At 37.9% G+C, this 21,714-nt stretch overlaps 1 protein-coding gene across 1 annotated transcript in view; it reads left to right on the top strand.

The window, feature by feature from the left end:
• ca10a (carbonic anhydrase Xa) overlaps positions 1–21,714 on the top strand; it is a 237,687-nt gene that overhangs the window by 4,383 nt on the left and 211,590 nt on the right. Inside the window, exon 2 of the mRNA XM_046852909.1 lies at positions 20,922–20,996. Coding sequence (XP_046708865.1) covers positions 20,922–20,996 — 75 coding nt within the window. The remainder of the gene's footprint in view (positions 1–20,921; positions 20,997–21,714) is intronic.

Raw genomic sequence — 21,714 nt, 5'->3', positions numbered from 1 at the left:
TATTTGTTTTTTTTTTCAATATCAAGCGAAATTGTAAGGTTAGTTGAATATCATAATTTATTATTATAGAAGTAATTAGTAAAAAAAATATGTAGAAGTCCGTCTAGACGACTTACTGACTGCTTCCTGCATTTTCCTCCATGTAAAATTGGCTTTAAACCACTTATGAGGCATTTGGAAAAATAGTAGATGTACTGAAATGGTCATTGGTTCCCTGGTGGACTAGTGGTTAGGATTTGGCGCTCTCACTGCCATGGCCCGGGTTCGATTCCCGGCCAGGGAACCAAACCCAGCCATTAGGTTTGCACAAGCCAGTACACTCTTAGTGCTGGTCCCAAACCTGGAAAAATGAGGAGATGGGGAGGATTGCGTTAGGAAGGGCATCCAGCATAAAAACGTGCAAAATCGAACATGTGGATCACGAATACGGATGATCCGCTGTGGCGCCCCCTAATGGGAGAAGCCGAAAGAATAAAAGTTTACTGAAATGGTCTTTGTTTTATGGGAAAAAGTACTTGCTATAAAATATGTTTACCATCTTATCTATCTATCTATCTATCTATCTATCTATCTATCTATCTATCTATCTATCTATCTATCTATCTATCTATCTATCTATCTATCTATCATCTATCTATCTATCTATTTTTATTATTAATTATTTAATTGCATTAATTAAAGTTACATAGATGACTTTCCCTGACCAGCCTCTCGTTCATGTTTGAGAAAACCAAGAAGTGCAAACCTTCATTGATTTTTCTCTTTTCTTTTATCACACGTAGAATTCACAATATGGACACAAAAAGGTTGGTGGACATAAGACCATAAGATCTGTGTGTTTTTTCAACATCCTATTCCACATTTAATCCCCATTTGCAGTTATGATAACCTCCACTCTTCTGGAAAGATGTTTTGTGCTTATGGAGATTTGTGCAAGATTCATCCAGACACAAGTGTGTTAGTAAAGTCAGGTAGTGATGTAGGGTGAGAAGGTGAGGAGGTCTGGGGTGCAGTCAGCGCTCACATTCATCCTAAAGGTGTTCAATTGAGTTGGAGCTCTATAACAGGAGATCTTCCATATCAACCCATGTGAAGGATATTTTCATGGAGCTGGCTTTCTGTACAGGAGCATTGTCATGCTGGAAAAATGTTGTTGAACCAAAAGGAAATTTAAAGCAATTCTATACAATGATGTGCTTCCAAATGTGTGGTAAGAGTTTGGGAAAGAACCTCATATGGCTGGAAAATGTAGGTGACCCAATACTTTTGTCACTTTAATATATACAGTAGGATCCGTTGTATTTATACAGCGTTTTTTAACAATTACACAGACAAACCTCTAATTTGTAGCTGCATTACTTGTTGAAGCTACTGTGAATCGAGACCTCCTGCCCAATCAGAATCACGAAGAATCAGAACCATCCAGAAGCAATCACAGCGCAAAAGGTGAAATGGCCTCGAGCAGAAACATCTCAGCACTGCATGATATAGGGCTTTATGGAAATGAATGACAAAACGAGAAGATTGTTGATGAACAATCTCCCCCCCTCCCTCTCTCTTTCACTCAGTCTTTTTTCTCTATCTCGGGTAAATATAGGTACACAGGAAAGAAGAACAACCTGTGCGATGGTGAATGTTCTCATATCTAGAGGCTAAAGTCTTATTTACAATATGAAAGTTGCACTGCACTGATGTTTATGATTATTAATTCCAGGCCGGAGAATCTTACAGTGTTCTCTAATGACCACCACTAAGCATCAACGGTTAACCCGTACACATCACGTTCATCTTCCTGAACTCGGAGATTGTAAACATATCATCAGCCTTGTTTCATCATAAATTTTGGAGCTGTTTTGACGGCGTAGATGCGGAGAGGCGTCAGGTGAAGCATAACATCTAATTATACATAAAGCGCCTTCCTGTCAAGTGAAGAACTGTCCAGGATGTAATTGTGCTATCATTTATACAAATAAAATGCCACCCAGGGAGTTTTGTGTTCTTAGAGAAAAAAATAAATAAAAATGCAATAAACAGGAAAGCCTTAAGGCAAATAAAAGTTAATAAAGAAAATGAAATCAATAAAAATGGCCTATAAATAAGAGAAATCTATTTTTTTTAAACAGGAAATGATAACTAGTAATAGTGGAAATCAACATGGGTGTAATTTTTGAATAGAAGAAATAAAATAATGGTCATTATGAAACATGGTAATGTTGTATTATAAAAGAATAAAATGAAAATATTAACTATCGAGTCAATGGAAATTCTTCAGAGCAGAATCTGATGTGGATTAAAAGCTGAGCTGGTTACATTTACATTTATGGCTGTTTGGCAGACGGCTTTTTCTGGAGCAACTTCCAAAAGTGTGTTGAAGTCTCCATCGATAACTCTGTTGGGAGAGAAAATACTTAGACAAAGAAATACAGATGCTTTTTTACACATGTGCATTAAAGAACTATTCCAGCATCGCCCCTGGAGTAGAAATAGTGAAGGGCCTTGCTCAGGGGCCCAAGAGTGGCAGTTTGGCGATACGAGGGCTTGAACCCCCAACCTTCTGATCAGTAAACCAGCAACTTCCCCAAAATTTGTTAGAGATTCACCACTTCACCAAAAGTGAAGTGGTGAATCTGTTGTATATTCCAGTGATATTAGGAAGCGGGGGATCAGAATTCAGGGTCAGCTATGATACATTGCCTCTAGAGTAGAAATAGTCAAGGGCCTTTACCAGGGGCCCAAGAGAGGCAGCTTGGCAATACTCAGGCTTCAACAACCAACCTTCCGATCAGTAACCCAGATCCTTCACCACTGAGATACCCCTTTACCTGAAAGATGCTAATATAATAACCCCTGAAGAGGTAGGTCTTGCAACATGGTTTAAAGATTGCTAGAAACTGTTCAGGCACCAGATGGAAGTTCGTTCCACCACTCAGGTGCCAAAACAGAGAAGATTGTCTCTTTATTTTACTCTGAGAGATGGTGGGATCAGTCGGGCGGAGGTTGAGGCTTTGATGGAGCATGGTGAGATAAGTGTTGTGAGGTAGAGCGAACTGGTCTGTTTGTGCCTTTGTAGGAAAGCGTCAGTGTTTTAAATCTGATCCAGGAGCTTCAGGAAGCCGGTGGAGGGAGTGGGGTGGTGTGGGAGAACTTTTGGATCTTCTGGATTCTGGATCAGTGCCTTTACTAGGAGTAAGTTGAAGTATTCCAGTCTTGAGATTATCTATAGCTATCCAGGTCACATGATGAGTCAAATGGTGTTCACCTGTGGCAATAAAAGAGTGAATGAGCTCACTGTGAAGCCATCTTGTTTTAATGTTGAGTTGTTTTCTTGAATGTCTAATATACTGAGGAACGTTGAAGTTGTACCTGTAGCCTGAGGAATAATTATATTGTAAATAATTAAAAGAGAGCATTAGAGAAAGCAGAGCTTTACAGAATAAGTCTGTTACCTACAACTTCAAGGTGAGTCATCAAAGCCTTGTGGCTTTTCATGCGGTTTCTCTCTGTTGTATGAGTTAAATGCTACTGTGCTACTGTGTAACACTTTATAGAAAAAAGGACAGGAATCCCTGACATTTCCAGCCATATATTCTTCGTCCACAACCTGTTCCCTAGAAAGCTGGAGGCACATGATTGTAAACGATCTCTTTAGATGTGCTAGCATGAAATTTTCCCTTTACTTGAATTAGGAGACCCAAAAGTATGAAGATAGACTTTAAATTGGTTGGAGCGAAAGATCTTGAATAGCCTCCTATGAAAACGTGTCTCCTTAACTCAACTCTATTGAAGACCTTCGAGATGAACGTGAACACAGACTGCACCCCAGGCCTTCTTACCTCACCTACATCAGTACCTGACTTGAGCACAAATCTCTTTAAGCACACTTCAAAATCCATGAAACATCTTCCCAGAAGAGTGGAGGTTAGTAATAACAGATCAATGCCTCATTTTGTTTTTTTGAGAATAGAATATCTTCGCCTTCCGTCGTGGTCTATCTTGTTATTAATGTCGATCCTTTGTGAATTTCGCACTGGACCATTAACCCGTTTTTTTTTTTTTTTTCTCAATGCCTGTTTGACTTTATGACAGTCTCATTTAAGCAGATGCAGTTACTCATTCGTTGTTATATATTTTTTTAAACATACTCCGAGGCGTTCTTTTCCACTGCTCAGATGCAACTTGAGCGTGAAGCTTAATTCTTAACTGTGTTAAAGCAATTCTACTAATGGAATGTCATGGGACTCTGGTATATTATCTATGCATTGCAGGGCGTTGGATGACTTTCAATTCCCTGTCGTTATCAAACTGGCAGATGTGCTGAAGTCACGGGGTCAACAAGTTGATGCTCATTAGCATACTATCCAAGTAAACCTAGCACATAGTAAATGCTTAGGTTGTCCAATTTTGTAGACTGAAATGACTGGTTCTAGTTCTTTTTATTGAACATGATCATAAAAAATCCCATAAAAATGGGCTTTCTCTGGATATTTGTTTAACACACAAAACAAATTATTAATAATATAATATTGTTATCATTATTAGATCTTTTAATCATGCTTTATGGATCATGTCCTTTTAATACCACACTGTAATTTCTTACTTAAACTCAAGAAATATGAGGATGGATTTGGACTTATTTTATGGATTTTGGACTAACTATATTCAGAATGGACATTCAGGGTCACCTTAATGAGAACAGATTTCCTTTTGAGTCTGTTTCTTTCCTAATGATGTCTCAGGGAGTTTTTCCTTGCCATGATGTGTAATTTGGACAATCTGGCACAATGTCCATTTTTAAAAGCAATAGGGAAATAATTCGATTTCATAATTTCATAAATGAATGATCAAATAAATGAATGTATTTCCTTACAGCATAGCCATGATTGCTATTTTCTTTCTTTATATATTATCTAATCGCATATTTTATCTATTAAACGTTTACCACACGATCTGATCTGATAACACGTTCAAACCTGCGAATTAACATACAGTAAACATGATTTGAACCCGCAATCAGTGTAATGAAAATAGTGTGTATATATAATTAGCATGAGTATTTTTAGCCCTGCAGTTTATTATCAGGAAAATCGTAATTACGTCTATATTTTTACAAGGAAGAAAATGTTTTGAAGACAAAAAAGCTACAAATAGTCCAAATAACTACACAGTGAAACAAGTACATATAAAGCAAGACACGTTTCTGTCGAGAACACATTGTTTTCCATCACAAATAAGATTGCGGAGAGAAAATTGTTCTGCTATTCAGAGACGAGTTTGAAGGTTTCGGCTGCACCGTTATTTTTAAAAGTGACATTAATCAAGTCGAAACCATTTCCTTTGTGTTTTTCACTAAATAACCAGCTGTCTGAGAGTATAGATAATTCACATGAAGCTTTAAAATGGTAAAAATGTAGGAGTCTGAAACAATAATGACTGGAGAGAGCAGGGGAAACTAGTTACATCAGCCAAAAACCATTTTCTGGCATGATTTCTGTTTATAGAATTGAATCTGCTAAAGCAGAAGCAACTTGTATTGTGATTGTTGGTTATACTGATGCCTTATTATCTGCCAGTATACTGACAAAAGTTAGTGGAGACCTAATCATTAGATTGGTATGTGCTTTTTGGACATCCCAATCCACATTTAGTCCCAAAGTGCGAAGATGTTCTGCTAGATTTTGGAGTGTGCTTGTGGAGATTTGTGCTTATTCAAGGGCGTTAATCCATTTAGATACTGATACTGGTGCAGTCTAATTCATTGTTCAGTAAGGTTGAGGTCGGAGCTTTAAAGCAGGAGATCTTCCACTAAAACCCATGTAAAACGTATCTTCATGGAGCTGGCAGTGGTGATGAGTCATTTATTAACGATTCGTTCATTTCGAACTAATCTTTAATGTGACTCGGAAGAACGAGTCGTCCCAAAAAGTGATTCGTTCATCTAATGAGTCCTCTGGCCTGAGTCGTTCATCCTTTTTGTCACATGACTCCCATATTAATGTGATTAAAGGAATGAAATGATCTAAATGACTCAAAAGATTTGTTCATTTTGATGAACGAGATTCAATGAACCGAGTCACTAAAATGGACTTGTCACTCCTGGCTTTGTGCACAAGGGTATTGTCAACTGCACAAATTACATTTTACCTCATGTTTCTATTTAGCACTGCGAACTTTTCAAATAATACCCTTCTATGTTTAACTTCACAGACTGAGTACATCCTGTTGAGCCAGGATTTACCCAGCAGTTCTCTTAGTGTTGGTCCTTTTACACCTCAGTTTGCGCTTACCGTGCGTAACCTGGGTGTTATTTTTGACGAAAGTATGCATTTCTCACTTATAATCTTATACTCCAGTAATCATGCTAGTTCTCACTCTCCAGTGTTCTGTACTGTTGAAAGATTTATGATCAAATTCTTGATGTCACCCAAATGAGGATGGGTTCCCCTTTTGAGTCTGGTTCCTCTCAAGGTTTCTTCCTCATAACATCTAAGGGAGTTTTTCCTTGCCACAGTCGCCACGGCTGCTCATCAGGGACAAATGCACACCATTCACCTTAACTGTTGATTTGTGTAAAGCTTCTTTGAGACAATGTCTATTGTGAAAAGCGCAGTAGAAATAAACTTGACTTGATTTCCATAAACAAATCAGTGCAGTAGTGAAGGCGAGCTTTTACTAGCTAGGACTACTCAATATGGTCAAATATTCTTGTCCCGATCAGACTTTGAAAAACCTTCATCAGCTCAAGGATAAACTACTGTACTGCTCTCTACACTGGACTTCTCAATCAATCACTTCTCAATCGGCCCCAATTGGTACAAAACACGGCAGCACGTCTTTTCTCCAACACCTCCAAATGCTCACACATCACCCCTGTCCTCCTCTCGCTTCACTAGCTTCCGGTGCAGTTTAGGGTGGATTACAAGGTCCTGCTGTTCGTGTTCAAGGCCATCAATGGCCTCGACGAAATAGTAACAGTCTACCAACCAGCCATAACTCTCCGCTTCTTTGAACATACCTCTCTGGTCACTCCCAAGTTCAAATATAAAAAGTTTGGAGGCCGGTCATTTGCCGTCCAGGGACCAAAGCTGTGGAATGCACTTCCAGCACACCTACGAAGCATCACTGTGCTGAGTGTTTTTAAATCGCAGTTAAAAACACATTTATTTATACAAGCTTTTAACACGTAGCTTCTGATTCGACTGCTATTTTATGTACATTGTGTTGTTATATTTTGTTGTCGACTGATGTTTTTACTGGAAAACGCCTTGTGCTCCTTTTGGTTGTTGTAAGGTGTTCTATAAATAAAATTTGATTGATTGATTGATTGACATTTGCACCTTCTACTGTATTATTTTGAATATATATTGCACATTTGCACCCCTGCAAAATATTGTGTATATATATATATATATATATATATATATATATATATATATATATACACATTATTTGCACTTCTGGTTAGATGCTATCTGCATTTCAATGGCCCTGACGTGGTTCACGTGAAGGGAAAATTTCATGTTCGCACATCCAGAGAGATCCTATAAAACTGTGTGCCCCCAACTTTGTGTTTGAGGAAGGACCACAAATGGCTGGAAAAGTCAGGAGTCCACATACACATATTGACACATTCTGACACATATGTTCTTACCAATCCTCATAAATCATTAAAATGGGATGTTACTATAGCAGCGGTTGTATTTGTCTAAGCATTATTGGAGGAACATGATTGTGTGTCAACGGGACATGGGATTTGTTTCAGCATTTGATAGATGTCACTGCATCAATCTGTTCAGTTCTTGAATAACTCCAAATTCTCCAGGTCCTAAATGGGATGCTTTCGGACTTATGGTTCTCGTTTGTAAAATCATCCCATGAGATTAATTCCCCAATTTCTATAACTAGCTAATGACCTCATTTGTATTTGACCTACACATCTTTTTAAACAGAACCATTGCATGAAGACGGCTGATTCTTTATATTTTTTATTACAAAGTTCATTCATCTTTACACGGACAATAGAGATGAAGTTTTCATTGAACAGGGCAAGTGATTAGTTCTAATTACGTCTCACTTACAGCTGATAGAAATGATCTGCACGAGCGTTTGAGTGAGTAATGACACACCTGTAATGACAGGCTGTAACCGGATGAGTGTCTGGGTCTGAAAGGCTGAACGCCGATCCGTCGTTAATCGCCACGAGACACGATGTCCTGAGATCTGGGACTGAAGCTTTGAGAACCTTTTCCAATGCTCGTTCATTTGATTACAACTGTATTTTGGGGAGGGGGTATGTAGCTTAGAGGTTAAGGTTTTGGACTTTGGCTCTGAAGTTTGTGGATTGAAATCTCAGCCACACCAAGCTGCCACTCCTGGACCCTTAGCAATAACCCCATAGCTGCTCAGGTGCATGAATGAGATTAATATAAAATACTTCAAAATATAAATACTTTCAGTACCAGTATCAATACTGATACCAGCATTTTTAAAAGCCATTATTATTAACATTAAATAGACTGAATTGGAAAACAGAAACATCTTCACAATCTACATTCTTTTCCCTTAATAGGAAAAGATAATCTTAATTCTTTTTATCAAAATCTATTACTTTTTGGACTGATCAGCTCTTTTGCTAATTCTTAGCTAATACAGTGATCCCAGGATGAACAAATTATGGACAAAACCATTGGGACACCTGACTATGTACTGCATGTAGAAACTGTGGCCTCAGGGTCTTGCATTCCAAAAGGGTAAACATTTCTGAGCTTCCAAGCTTTCAGGAGTTGAATCAAAAGCAGCTTTCCATTACTGCAGGCGATTCCAGTAAAAATATACGACAAGAAAAGATATACAGTGAAACGTATGCAACGCTTCCAATGATTCGGCTTGGGCGATTCGTCTGTAACGACCGATTGCTTGCATGTTATTTAGCTGGCATGTGTGTGACATGACTAGCAAAGCCCTCACGTCATCCCGTTGCTCCACAATTACACCATATTGTTTGTGGATGCCAGCTAATTATATTGTCTCAGCACCGAACCACGCTGATGCCTTCAGGACCGTTTGTGACTGCGTAGTTAATTGGATACGGTGATGAAATTATTTATTTATTCACAAATCTTTAGTTCTGGAGCCAAGCTCCGCCTACTTGTCCTTCCCAAGTGCTCATCATGTCCAGTTTTAATTGTTCAGTTCACAAAAGAAAAATCTGACATGCTGGCAAGGGTTACTAACCTAAAGATAAATATTTTCATAAAAATGCATTCCCCTGTGTTTTATTTCTCTTTAATCACAACACATTTTTATGAATAAAAAAAAAAAAATTTTGTTGCCATTTCTTGTGACATTTAAAATTGTGGAATATTTGCATAATAAATTATTTCCTGTTAATATTCAAATAATGACTCCCGCAATGTTTTCTATCAGGACTTCTTTTTATGTTTATTTTACATGAACAAAAACTATATGAGCAAAAGTTTGTGGACACCTGACCATAAGATTAGTATCTGCTTTTTGAACATCCCCATTCCACATTTACAGCATTTGGTAGATGCTCTTATCTACAGCAACTTACACTTATTTGTACAACTTAACAGTTGAGGGTTAAAGGTGCTCAAGGCAGTAGCACCTTGGTGGTGCTGGGATTTGAACTCACAAACCTTCTGATCAGAAGGCCAATATCTTAACCACTGAGCTACCCATTACCACAGTGAGTCTCCATTTGCTGTTATAATAATCTCCACTTTTCTGGGAAGACGGTTTTGGTGTTTACTTTGGTGAAGATTTGTAAAATTTCATTCAACCATATTAGTAAAGTCAGGTAATGATGTAGGCTGAGGAGATCGAGGTGCAGCCAGAGCTTGAGGTTGAGGTCAGTGAGGAACTCTACAGCAGTCCACTCAACATCTTCCAGTTCAAACCGTGTAAAGCATATCTTCAGGGTTGTCATGCTGAAACAGGTTTGTGTCTCCTAGTTCAAGTGAAGGGAGAGTTTCATGCTACAGCCTCCAAAGCCGTCCTACACAATTGTGCGCCTCCGGGTTGGTGGTAACAGTTTGGAGAAGAGCCGCATATTGAAGGAAAAGCCAAATAACCCAATACTTTTATTCTATGTAACGTAGCTACTTGTGTTTTCCAGCTGACACTGGAGACATTTTAACATGTTAAACACATTCTATTTTATTAACACGGTGCACTCGCTATCCAAGACCTCATCAATTTGCTGTTGCCATAGAAACCGTTGCTGTAATTGAAAACGAATCAGCAATTTCCTATCAGATCAGTGCACATTTTAAAAATGGCAGCTTTTCAGGAACGTGCCCAAGCATTCGTGCGAAAGTAACTCTGGATAATGTCGTGTCTTTGATATTGTATAATAAAGATGTTAAATCTGAAACTAATTACCAGAAGCAGGACTGCTAAGTGGCTGAATCGGACTGTCAAGTGATTTTTGCTCTTTTTCTTTCTTCCCTTTCGTCACCGCACCATGACATTTCGAGCCACTTAAAAAGGAAATTGGACAGTTAATCCGGTTAGTCCATTATTACTAGAGGACTTTATTAATTAACGACGCGACAGTGTGTCTAATTCCTCCAAAGAGAAGCTTCGGTATTGTGGAGAGCGAGAGAAATGTTTGCTCCGGCATCATACGAAAGAAATCTTTTTTTTTAATTATTATTATTATTATTTTTTTTATGTTTAAAGTGTTTTAATTAAGAAGCATAGTTGATTCCCTTTTTCCCTTTTATATATTGCACCTGTGTGGAGGCAAATTGAATATTTGGATTAATTTGCTCATTTTACAGCCATGCTTTAAAAAGTAGTAAAACTTTTTTTTAATACTCCAACAGTAAAATATGAGCCGCCTCACTCAGGTGCCCTAAAGAAAATCTCCAGAAGCAAATGAGCATATGAAGGAATGGCTTTATAGGCTGTAGCCACTACGGGGATATAAAGTAATGGTTTTATATGCCGTGCTCACCGTATATAAAATGGCTTCCTTTAAATTTTTCCAAATCCTCAATACGACTTGGAAGGTTTCATTACATTTATATTTTTAAGTTCATTTCCTTTAATACACCAGGTAGGAAGAAGCTGCCGCAGCAAAATACTAACCGACGACTCGAACAAACGGAGCTGCCGAACGACCTGCACAGAGCAGGCGAACGTTTTGAAGAGAGTTGCAGTGAACATCTGTGCAGAAGTTGTCACTGATGTTGCTGTTAATTAGTTTAAGTGTGTGTTATATGGTGTATAAAATTGGTCCCGTATCACAGCTGTGACTAAAGGTACAAGGCTTGAGATCAAGCTTAGTTTCTGTAAACAAAATCCTACTGCAGGGTTCTGGATTTTATTTATTTTATTATTTCTTTTTGTGGGCAGCTGCCTGATGTTACACAGTAGAAGCCAAATTTTCAAATGTGTGGTTTAAAACGAATAAATAAATGAATGAATAATTGAACAAATTAATTTATTAGTCCATTTGTTCATTTCATGTAACCAAAACATATGCAACCTGTTTGTTTGTTTGTTTGTTTGTTTGTTTGTTTGTTTTGGGGGACAACTGCCTTATTTTACCCAGTAAAAATAAAATTCATTCATTTATGTAACCAAAACATTTTTTACCTATTTATTTATTTATTTGTTTATTTATTTGTTTGTTTCCTTCTTTCTTTCTTTTGGGGGGCAACTGCCTTATTTTCATTCATTCATTCATTTGTTTTTGTAACCAAAAAGTATATATCTTAATAATTTGTTTGTTTGTTTGTTTATTGGGGGGGAATTCAAACTTTCAAATGTGCGGTTTGATATGAATGAATGAATAAATTAATGAATGAATGAATGAATGGATGGATGGATGGATGGATGATTGGATGAATGAATTCTATAAAAAAATTCATCCAATCAATCATCTGTTCGTTCGTTCGTTCATTTATGTAAACAAAAAAGTATGTACATTTATTTATTTATTTTATTTTTAAAGGGTAATTGCATGATTTTAGTGAATTAAATCAGGTTTTTGTTTTAATCATTTATTTATTTGTTTGTTTATTTATCTATTTATTTATTTTTATGTGTAAATTGTGTTCAAACAAAAAAAAAAAAGAGAAGGGTTTTACAATAAATACATCGGGGACATCCTGCCTACTTATGCCGGGTTTCACGCAATCTAGTCGACTAATCTCCTAATCCCATGCAGATGTATAAGGGTTTAAGTAAGTAAGTGAGTGTGTGTGTGTGTGTGTGTGTGTGTGTGTGTGTGTGTGTGTGTTTTATGCAGTGTGGATACAGAAAGAATAGTGTGTGTGAGATATAAACTGCACCATGGTTTGTGTTAGAGATGAATTGTGTCATTTTTTTCTGTATTATATAATCTGAAGGCAGCTTAAATTAGAATGTGTTTGGCGATCGAGACGTTCATGTCCTACTTCCTGCTATTCCGCTCTGACAGTTTATATTGGAGATATAATGGATGCTTTCTCCTTTGGTATTAAATAGGCTAATGCTTTCTTTGCTAGCATAAATCACACATGTTTCCTGCGCAGGTGATTACTGTAGAAAAGAAGACAAAAAAAATATTAAACGCCGTATTCAATTCCATTCATCATGATAATAGATTATATGAACAAAAGTGTCTGGACACCTTACTTTTCCAGCTATATGTAGCTCTTCCCACAAAGTTTGAGGTACACAATTGTATACGATGCCTAAGGATGTGATAGAATGCAATTTTCCCTTTACTTGGACTAGGAGACCCAAACCTGTTCCCGCATGACACTGCCCCTGTGCACGAAGTCAGCTCCATGAAGATGTGCTTTACATGGGTTTGGAGTGGAAGATCTCCTGCTATGGAGCTCTGACCTCAACCCTACTGACCACCTTTGGGATGAAATGCAACACCAAACTCAACCCAGGTCTCCTTACATCAATTACATAAGTACCAGACTTTACTAAATACCTTGTGGCTGAATTAGCACAAACCTCCACAAACAAGCTCCAAGTTCTACTGGAACATCTCAAGAGTGGAGGTTATTATAATAGCAAACATGGAATAAATGTAAAATGAGATGTTCAGAAGGAAGCACATGCCAATCTTATGGTCAGGTTTCCACAAACTTTTGTCCATATGCTGTAAGTTCTTAGGAAGTTTGGATCAAAGCATTAAGTCATCTATGATATATTACCTACTGAACCAGCTAAGGTTAAGGGCTTTGCTGAAGATCCAAACAGTGTCAGCTTGTTGGTTCTGGGGCTTAAACCCCTGATCTTCTGATCAGTAACCCATGGCCTTAACCTTTCTGTCACAACTTCACATGAAAACAAAGAGAATGGCTGATCAGGTTATCTGGCACCCGAGAAATCATGCTGACTGCACCTCACCTCACCTCACCTCACCGCACCTCACCTCCTGACTTTACCCTTCACCCTTGTGGCTAAATGAAATCACAAAAATATCCAAAAAATCTAGTGGAACATCTTCCCAGAAGAGTGGAGGTTTGCAAATGCAAAAAAAAGTGTGAAAAAAAATGTTTAAAATAAAAGGTCAATCTCATGGTCATGTGTCCACAATCTTTTGTCCAATGTGTACAAGATTAGATTAGGCTGTGTGCAAAAGTTTGTGCCACCTACACTTTATTCTAATTGGAATAAGACATTAATGCATTCAAAAAAACAAAACAAAACAAAAAAACTATGCACCATGGAATGGCAAGACGTTGCATGTTGTTGTTGTAAATATCAAGCACAATGAAAAGGGAATTATTTCAACCGTCCAAAAATGTTGCAAGCATCTTCACTGTGCTGTTACAAGTGTGTGTAAATATTCATTATTTCAAATCCACGGAAAACGAATCCGATCCAGTAACTCAACGGGGACACTTAGGATATAAAAACATTGGATTGAGGTAATAAATCAGATTATATTGTAAACATATTTGTAGGTAAGACACCCTCTACTCACACCCCCCCATGCGTGGTCGCTAATTAGATAAATCTAATCTCGTTTAGACGATCCCGCTGCTAGCCCCGTAAACGTTACAGCTATACAACCTTAAATAAAGAGCGACTCGTGCTCGTGGACGATCGGCGGTTCCGACCCGTGCACAGGCCGTTTGGGATATTTCGAGCTGATTGAAAGAGTCCTGCGGGAAACGTGTCTGAAACATCACAGCGCTGCAGCTGCATCCATAATGCGGTGACACAAACAGGCCCGGCTAAAAGATAATTATCTCATAAGTCAGCAAGCACAGCTGTCGGCAAGGTCAAGTTTCATTTATGTGCAGCGTTTGTGGAGATTTTTTGCCCGCAGCCCGGATGATCCATGGCAATGCAGCGCCACGTTAATGAATACTAATAACCACCTCTGACAATTAAATCTCATCCGATGTGTTTATTTACCACATAACTGCTTCTTCGGGGGGAATTTAGTGCTAGGACCTGGTCGGAAACGTGATCCGAGTGGACGTCCGGTTTATTTTCTTAACGCAGTCAGGAATTATTTAGCATTTATTCACATTCACTTGTCTATTGCGATATTAGCATTTTTTAAATCTGTTCTTGCATTGGCTTGGTTACAGTGTGAAGTAGCTTAGTAGCTTATCATGGGGGAAATCATGCTAGCTGTTCGCACTGTGCAATCGTTAATATCTAACCACCATTGTATCATTCAATGAAGCTAATTTGCTAGCAAGCCTGTTTGCCAGATACAGTGGAACCTCGAGTTACGAACGCCCCGGCATACGTATAATTCAGGTTACGAATCGCAGTTCATAAAAAATGTTGCCTCTAGTTACGAGAAATTTTTTAGGATACGAGCGTTGCGCACGGAAAAATCGCAGGCAGGTTAGTTTTTTTACGTATCGCCACGTGCTCTCGCTGCGCTCTCGTGCAGCACATACACATCCGCTCGTCGCTCTAACAGTGTGGAATTACTGAACTTTAAATACTGTACGTATTCCTATCACCATGCCGCCAACAAAGTAGCCTGATGGAAATTCTCCTTCCAAACAATAACTCTCCCTCCTCCCGCTTCTACGGACGTTGTCTCCATCATGCACGCAGCGAGACTTCTTAAAAGTAAGGTAACATTTAAAGATTTATTTTTTATATGTTTATATGTTTTTATATGATACGATTTCAATATAACATGTTAAAAGTAAATAATATTAGTGAATATTGGCGTTATTTTTTTTTTAAGAAACACTTTTTGGGTGTCCAGAACGAATTACCGAAGTTTTTATTCATTCTTATGGGAAAATTTGTATCGGGATACGAGCTTTTCAGGTTAAGAGTAAAGTGATGGAACCAATTAAACTCGTAACCCGAGGTTCTACTGTACTTATATTTCTGTGTATTCCAGTCACCAAATTGTTAGCAAATCAACAAATCGAATGTCAACCAGGAATTCAGATACAACCAGTTATAATTTGTTTAACATACCTAGCTAGTTAAGCTAGTTTAGCTTCTTATTATTCTATTTACGCCAAACCAGACGCTTAAGTTAAAGAGAAAGCTAGTTAAATTAGCTAAATGAGTGTGTAAACCAGAGTTATCTAATGCTAAATCTGTTCAAGCGTATTGGATAACTCAGTAGCTAAATTGTTATTGCAAACTTTAATTGTTAGCGTGAGAACACTTTAGATGACCAACATCAAAGCAGCTTATTGATCATGTTATGTAGCTAAATTGCTAACAAGGAAGGTGAATAAATGTCATGTGAATGAGCACAACGAAAATCTTGCTACGTGTTCAGTAAGAAATACGTTAATGTTAATATGTACTTTACTCTATGAACAAAAGTATTGGGATGCCTGACTTTTCCAGCCATAAGTTCTTCTTCTCCAAACTGTTACCACAAAGTTGGAGGCATACAATTGTTTTTGGATGTGGTAAAAAAAAAAAAAAAAAAAAAAATCTCCTTCACTTGAACTACGAGACCCAACCCTGTTCTAGCATGACAATGCCCCTGTGCACAAAGCCAGCTGCATGAAGATATACTTTACATGGTTTGAGTGGAAGATCTCCCAATATAGAGCTCTGAATCTCAACACTATTGAACATGAATGAATGTGAACTCTGCACCCCAGGCCTCCTCACCTCACCTCAATCTTACACAAATCTCCACAAGAACGCTCCAAAATCTAGTAAGGGAGCAGTGACGCTCCAAAAGAGTGGCGGTTATTCATAACGGGAAATGGGCACTAAATGTGGAATGGAATGTAAAAAAAAAAATACAGATCTTATGTCCACAAATTTTTGTTCATGTATTGTATATTAGCGATGGTTAATAAAAACACAGGAATGTGTTTTTGGCCAAATGTGAGGTAATTTGATCATATTCTCTCCTGTCTTTCCGGCTTGGCTGGATGAAATTCACCAGAACGTTCCTGACGCCTGCTCAAGATTTTTCTTTCTCCTTTTCCTTGCTGTATGCTAATCAGACTTTGTCAGTTTTGTGCTCGAGGCAAAAGAGATGTGCATTATGTCCGGGTTAGCAACGCCAGCTGTGCAGGGTGTCTCGTGCTTCCTGGAGTCGAGCTGGATACTTCCCTGCATGAATTTAAAGCAAACGATAGAAAACCCGGCTGGACTTAGCAGCGCCATAATGAAAAATGCCTGCCACTCTTTGGCGTGTTATATCTCGTAGGGACTTGAGAGTTATACAACTCTGAAATTCACAAATAAATAAATATGAAATAAATACAGAAATAAACATGTTAAGGCCTTAATACCATTATCTCAACAATCTTTGAGAAAAGGAATCATGCTTTTAATCAGGTTTTATGTACATACTAAAGAGTAGCAACATTAGCAAAGCTAAGCTAAGAGCACAACATTTTAGCAATTCAATTTCACTGAACATTTACTGCTTGCTGGTTTACTAATTAGTTTGTGAAGGATTGATTTTATGGCACAGCAATTTTTATTGTATTTGTTCCATCAGAGATAATGGTGTAGCATTGTTTAGCAAACTAAATCCCATGAATTTAAATAAATTTTCAACCAATTCCTGCCACACTTTAACTAGCCTACTAACTTACTAGCTAATTGGTGGTTGTTTGATTTTATGCCAAAGCAATGTTTCAGATTTTCTTTTTATTCTAATACATTAAATTAAATACATATGTGTATTTAGCATGTATGGGAGGAGTCTTAAGTGTCAAAACCACAGATAATGTTGTAGCATTGTTTAGCAGCATTAGCTAAGCTAAACTAATCAAACATATTCCAATTAAATTAAAGACCAGTCAGATTTTAACTAGCCTACTAGCTAGTTGGCAGGTGTTTGATTTGATTTAGCATGTATGGAAGAAGTCTCCAGTGTCAGCACTTTGTTACAACCACATATCATTTTTGTAGCATTATTTAGCAACATTAGCTAAGCCAAGCTAAGGCTTTCAAAATGCTTCAGTCAATTTAATTCCCATACATTCCAACATTTCAAACATTGACTAGCTTACTAGCTAGATAGTGGAAGTTAATGCCAGTAGTTTTAGTGTTTTTTATTATAATGCATCAAATAAATAGATATGCATATTTAGCATGTATAGAAAAAGTTTTGAGTGTCAATGGTTTGTTACAACGAAAGAACATTTTTGTAGCATTGTTTAGCAGTGTTAGCTAAGCCAAGCTAAGACCATGAATTCCAATCAAATTTTGATCAATTTAATTCCATTTCCAACATTAAAAAAATTAACTAGCTTACTAGCTAGTTGGTGGCTGTGTAATTTTATGCTACATCAGTGGTTCAGAATTGTATTTAGCATGTAATTGAAAGGAGCCTCCAATATCAGCACTTTGTTAGACGTACAATGCTCTGGCTTTGCTGTTTTTTAAAGTTTTCCACAACAGAAAAGTCTTCAGGACTTTGTTCTATAATTTCTTAGGAACTTGAGAAGCTGTGTGTTTTATTTATTTAAAAAAATAGCCCGGTGAGGATAAAATTCTAGCTAGCTAGCTAGCGTCACCACATTGTTAACAATTTTACAGGCTTAGCTAGACTACGCAGCATATTACTAGCACGCTAGTTGTTTTGCGTTTGGCATGTGTTGTGTCCTCTGGTGTCTGACTGAACATAAAAAAATACAAAATAAAATAAAAAATCTGTAAAAGCAGATATGCGATACACGTCAAATCCTTTGTGTAAACGTTGTTGAACAAAATGCCTCACGCCGGCTGTCTGGTGCTGTCACAAACCATCACACACTGACGGTGAGAGCGAGCGGAGAGGAAATCTCTCAGTCAACTCTGCTAATGATCGTGACTTTAAAGCGCAGGTATGTGGGCTTTGTTTCCCCACAACGAGAGATAGCTTGATATCTTTTTCTCATCCTCGTCTCTCTCTTTCTCCCTGTCTCTAAAACGCTTCTGCATTATTTAGGCCCGTGTGCCTCTGGAGACCCCGAGCTGATGAATTGTGATTGCCTCTCGCAACATGCGCTCTGCTTAGGCATCCTTTCTTACAGAATAGCTGAGACATCCAGGATACAACCTTCATTCTGTTTAATAGAAATATTATTTTAGTCGTGATGCAGATGTCACTATTGATTTTACACGGCGCTATTTATTATATATATATATATATATATATATATATATATATATATATATATATATATATATATATACTGTATATTAGTGATTTGCATCTCCATAACTAAGGCTAATGTGATTCGCATCTCGATGCCTTTTCATTAAAGATACATATGAAGCAGCCATCAATGTACTTAAGTGCCTTCTGACTTCTAGTGCATGGCCCTTTCACAAACAGGCCTTTGTACAGCAAAAATGGAAAAAGATTAAATAAAACCAGACAGTAATTTTTTTACATTTTCTCCAGTAAGATGCAGCTCTACCTCTGCCATGTTAATCTGTATTCTACACCTCGGCCTCGGTAGTGTTGTGATACGCCATATTCACGTAGCATCAGCGGTGCTGATAAAGCATGCTTGAGAAACTGTTTAGTAAGGAGAAATCAATCTACATATGAAATATTGTTCACAAATGATCACTTTACAATTATTAAAAGTTTAGGGCATTTATTAATACATGTGGACGCATAAATTGTGACATAATCCAAATGCAATTGCAAATCGTTTTACCGTTTGAGCTTTTGCTTTCATGAATGCACAGTGACTGCAAAGTCCATTTGAAACTGTATTTCCCGTGTCTTACGAGTTATGACCATGTCATATTTAATAGCAATATTAATTACCACGTCTGCTTTTTTATTTTCTCTGCGTCGAGAGTCAGAAGAGTATTACTACTGCTACATGTGGAAAAAGAGGATCCACTCGAGTATTTATGCTTTTCTAATTGGGGAAAATATTCCATTGGAGCAATAATTATGCTACTTACTGAGGAGAGCATCATCCAGAGAATAATTCTTTATTTTTTTTACAGGGGGAACATTTTCTCAAAGTATTAATATGGCTTTCGACTGAAAACACAACAACTCTGTTTCAATATGGCGTCTTATTGAGAAGAGAACCCCACAGAGTATTAATACATGATGTATCAAAAAGTTTTGGGGCTAGTTTGCCAACACATGGCACTCACAGTCACAGGGAGCACAGACCTTCATAAGTCAGTGTGCCGAAAGATGACATCTTGTGTGCATAGGGACCATGTACGTTACCACGTCTGCGATTTCATCATGGACTGCAGGTTAGAACAAAGAGCAAATGTGAAATTCTGTGTGAAACTGGGCAAATCTGCCACGAAGACGTTTGACGGGATTCGGCAAGTTTAGGGCAATGAGTTGTTCAAGGTGTTTTAAGTGGCACAGGCTCTTACACAGTAGAAGAACATCACTGGAAGACGATGAGAAATCATGAGAGGAAGAGAGGTCGCCGTTTTGACACCATTGCGGGGATCCAGAGTGAATTGCAGAAGGTGCTTGACACGTTTTAAAAAGAAGACTTTCAGGACACGTTCCAGAAGTGGCAGGAACGCTGGGAGCTCTGTTGCTGTACAAGGGGACTATTATGTAGGTGATAGTGTGTAAACATAGATAAATTACTTTCTTGTAAACAGAGATAGTCTTAAAACTTTTTGATCCCACCTCGTACTGCTTCTCAGTAAACAAGACGACAACTCCTCTGTGTTAATACAAGATATTGTTGAGGAAGAGAATCGTTGAGTATTAATACTGCCCTTATTGAGGAAAATGGACCTTATTGTGGAAGTGGTAGCTCAATGGATAAGCCGTTGGACTTCTGAATGGAAGGTCATGGGTTCAAATCCCTGAGTGTCTGCTATACTCTAAATAGCATAAATGTAAGATTGACCCAGAATGCTGCTTCTTACTGAACATGAAAAGAAAGCAAGCAGTATTTCAATATGTTGTCCGGTACTAAACCACAATTTCTTTTTTAAATGTTTTCTACTTTTATCTAGTTGGCCAATATTTTTTTTCCCCCAGCTCAAACAGAACTGTCCACCCGTCTCCATCCTCGCTTTTACAAAATTGAACTGCTCTTCGGCATTACTTCCTGTCCTCTCGACAAGGATTATCCCACCTCCAGTTCCATTAAAAGGGTGCCATGCCACCTCTAGCCCTGCATTTAAGCCATGTATCTGAGTTCCACTGTATGGACAAAAGAAGTTTAGGTGTAGGAATGCAATATCCGCCCAGACCTTGCCCTGTAATTCCAGGTCGTAACCTGCTTCAGGGGTGGGATTTCTACCCAGCCACCTCAATTATAAACTACATCCCTACTGTAATCATTTCCTTTATTCCTCAGCCCGTAGTACAAGAACACCTTTAAATACGAATGGTGCACAAAATGTCAGAGGTTTGATTCCACGCTGACTTTCTGTGTGATTTTCTTTTGTGTATGACCCAGGGATGTAGGGAAACTAGCATGAATTGCTGGGGGAAAAAAAACACATTTATTCTGATTCCATGTTCTTTTTCTTTACAGCTCAACCTGGTCCGCCGAAAATTCACGAGGGATGGTGGGCATACAAAGAGGTCGTACAAGGAAGCTTCGTTCCAGGTAATGATTCGTACCCTTTTTTTAATTCTCTGCATTCTCAGGTTAAATGAACTGAATACGTGGGTATATTATTTGCTGGATATTGTAGGGTTTAACTGATTAATTTGTCGGGTTGATTTTACACAGCTTGGTATTTAGATGCATTTGATATAGTCTTTATATAGACACACATCTGTGTGATTCATTTAATGAAGGGTTTTTTATGGTTGTGATGAAAAATGTAGATTTTGAATCGTTCGTAATGATGTTGATAGCATGCTATGAGGTTGAATCATAAAAGCTGCCTCTCAAAGACATTATAGAAAATCTAAGTTGCCTTTAGTTTTTTTTTTTTGGGCAGCAACCACCCAAATCACAGCAAGGTTCTTCTTGGTCCAATATATACCATCAATCAGAAGCTTATGTATCTACCCATGATTCTCTCACTAAGTGGAGAACTAGTAGAGTTTCAAAGTCGTTATGTGACCATGACCTCACATGTGCAACTTGTGAAATGCCCCTGATAACTCCTGTTCATCCTCTGGTTGATATCCTGAACTAGACTGTGGCCCACATGTGGCTCTGATGATCCCCCACTCAGTCACCAATCTACTGTTACAACCTTTTGTTCTGCTTCGACTTTGGAACTTGGGGAAGCTGTGTAGCAAAGTCATCACACTTTGGATAGAACAGAATGTTAAAAAAAAGTGGTTGATCGATAGTGTATTTTACTGATATT

This window comes from Silurus meridionalis, chromosome 7 (assembly GCF_014805685.1).
Source record: "Silurus meridionalis isolate SWU-2019-XX chromosome 7, ASM1480568v1, whole genome shotgun sequence".
In the NCBI taxonomy this organism is placed as follows: domain Eukaryota; kingdom Metazoa; phylum Chordata; class Actinopteri; order Siluriformes; family Siluridae; genus Silurus; species Silurus meridionalis.
This window is presented reverse-complemented; position numbering and strand designations above follow the sequence as displayed.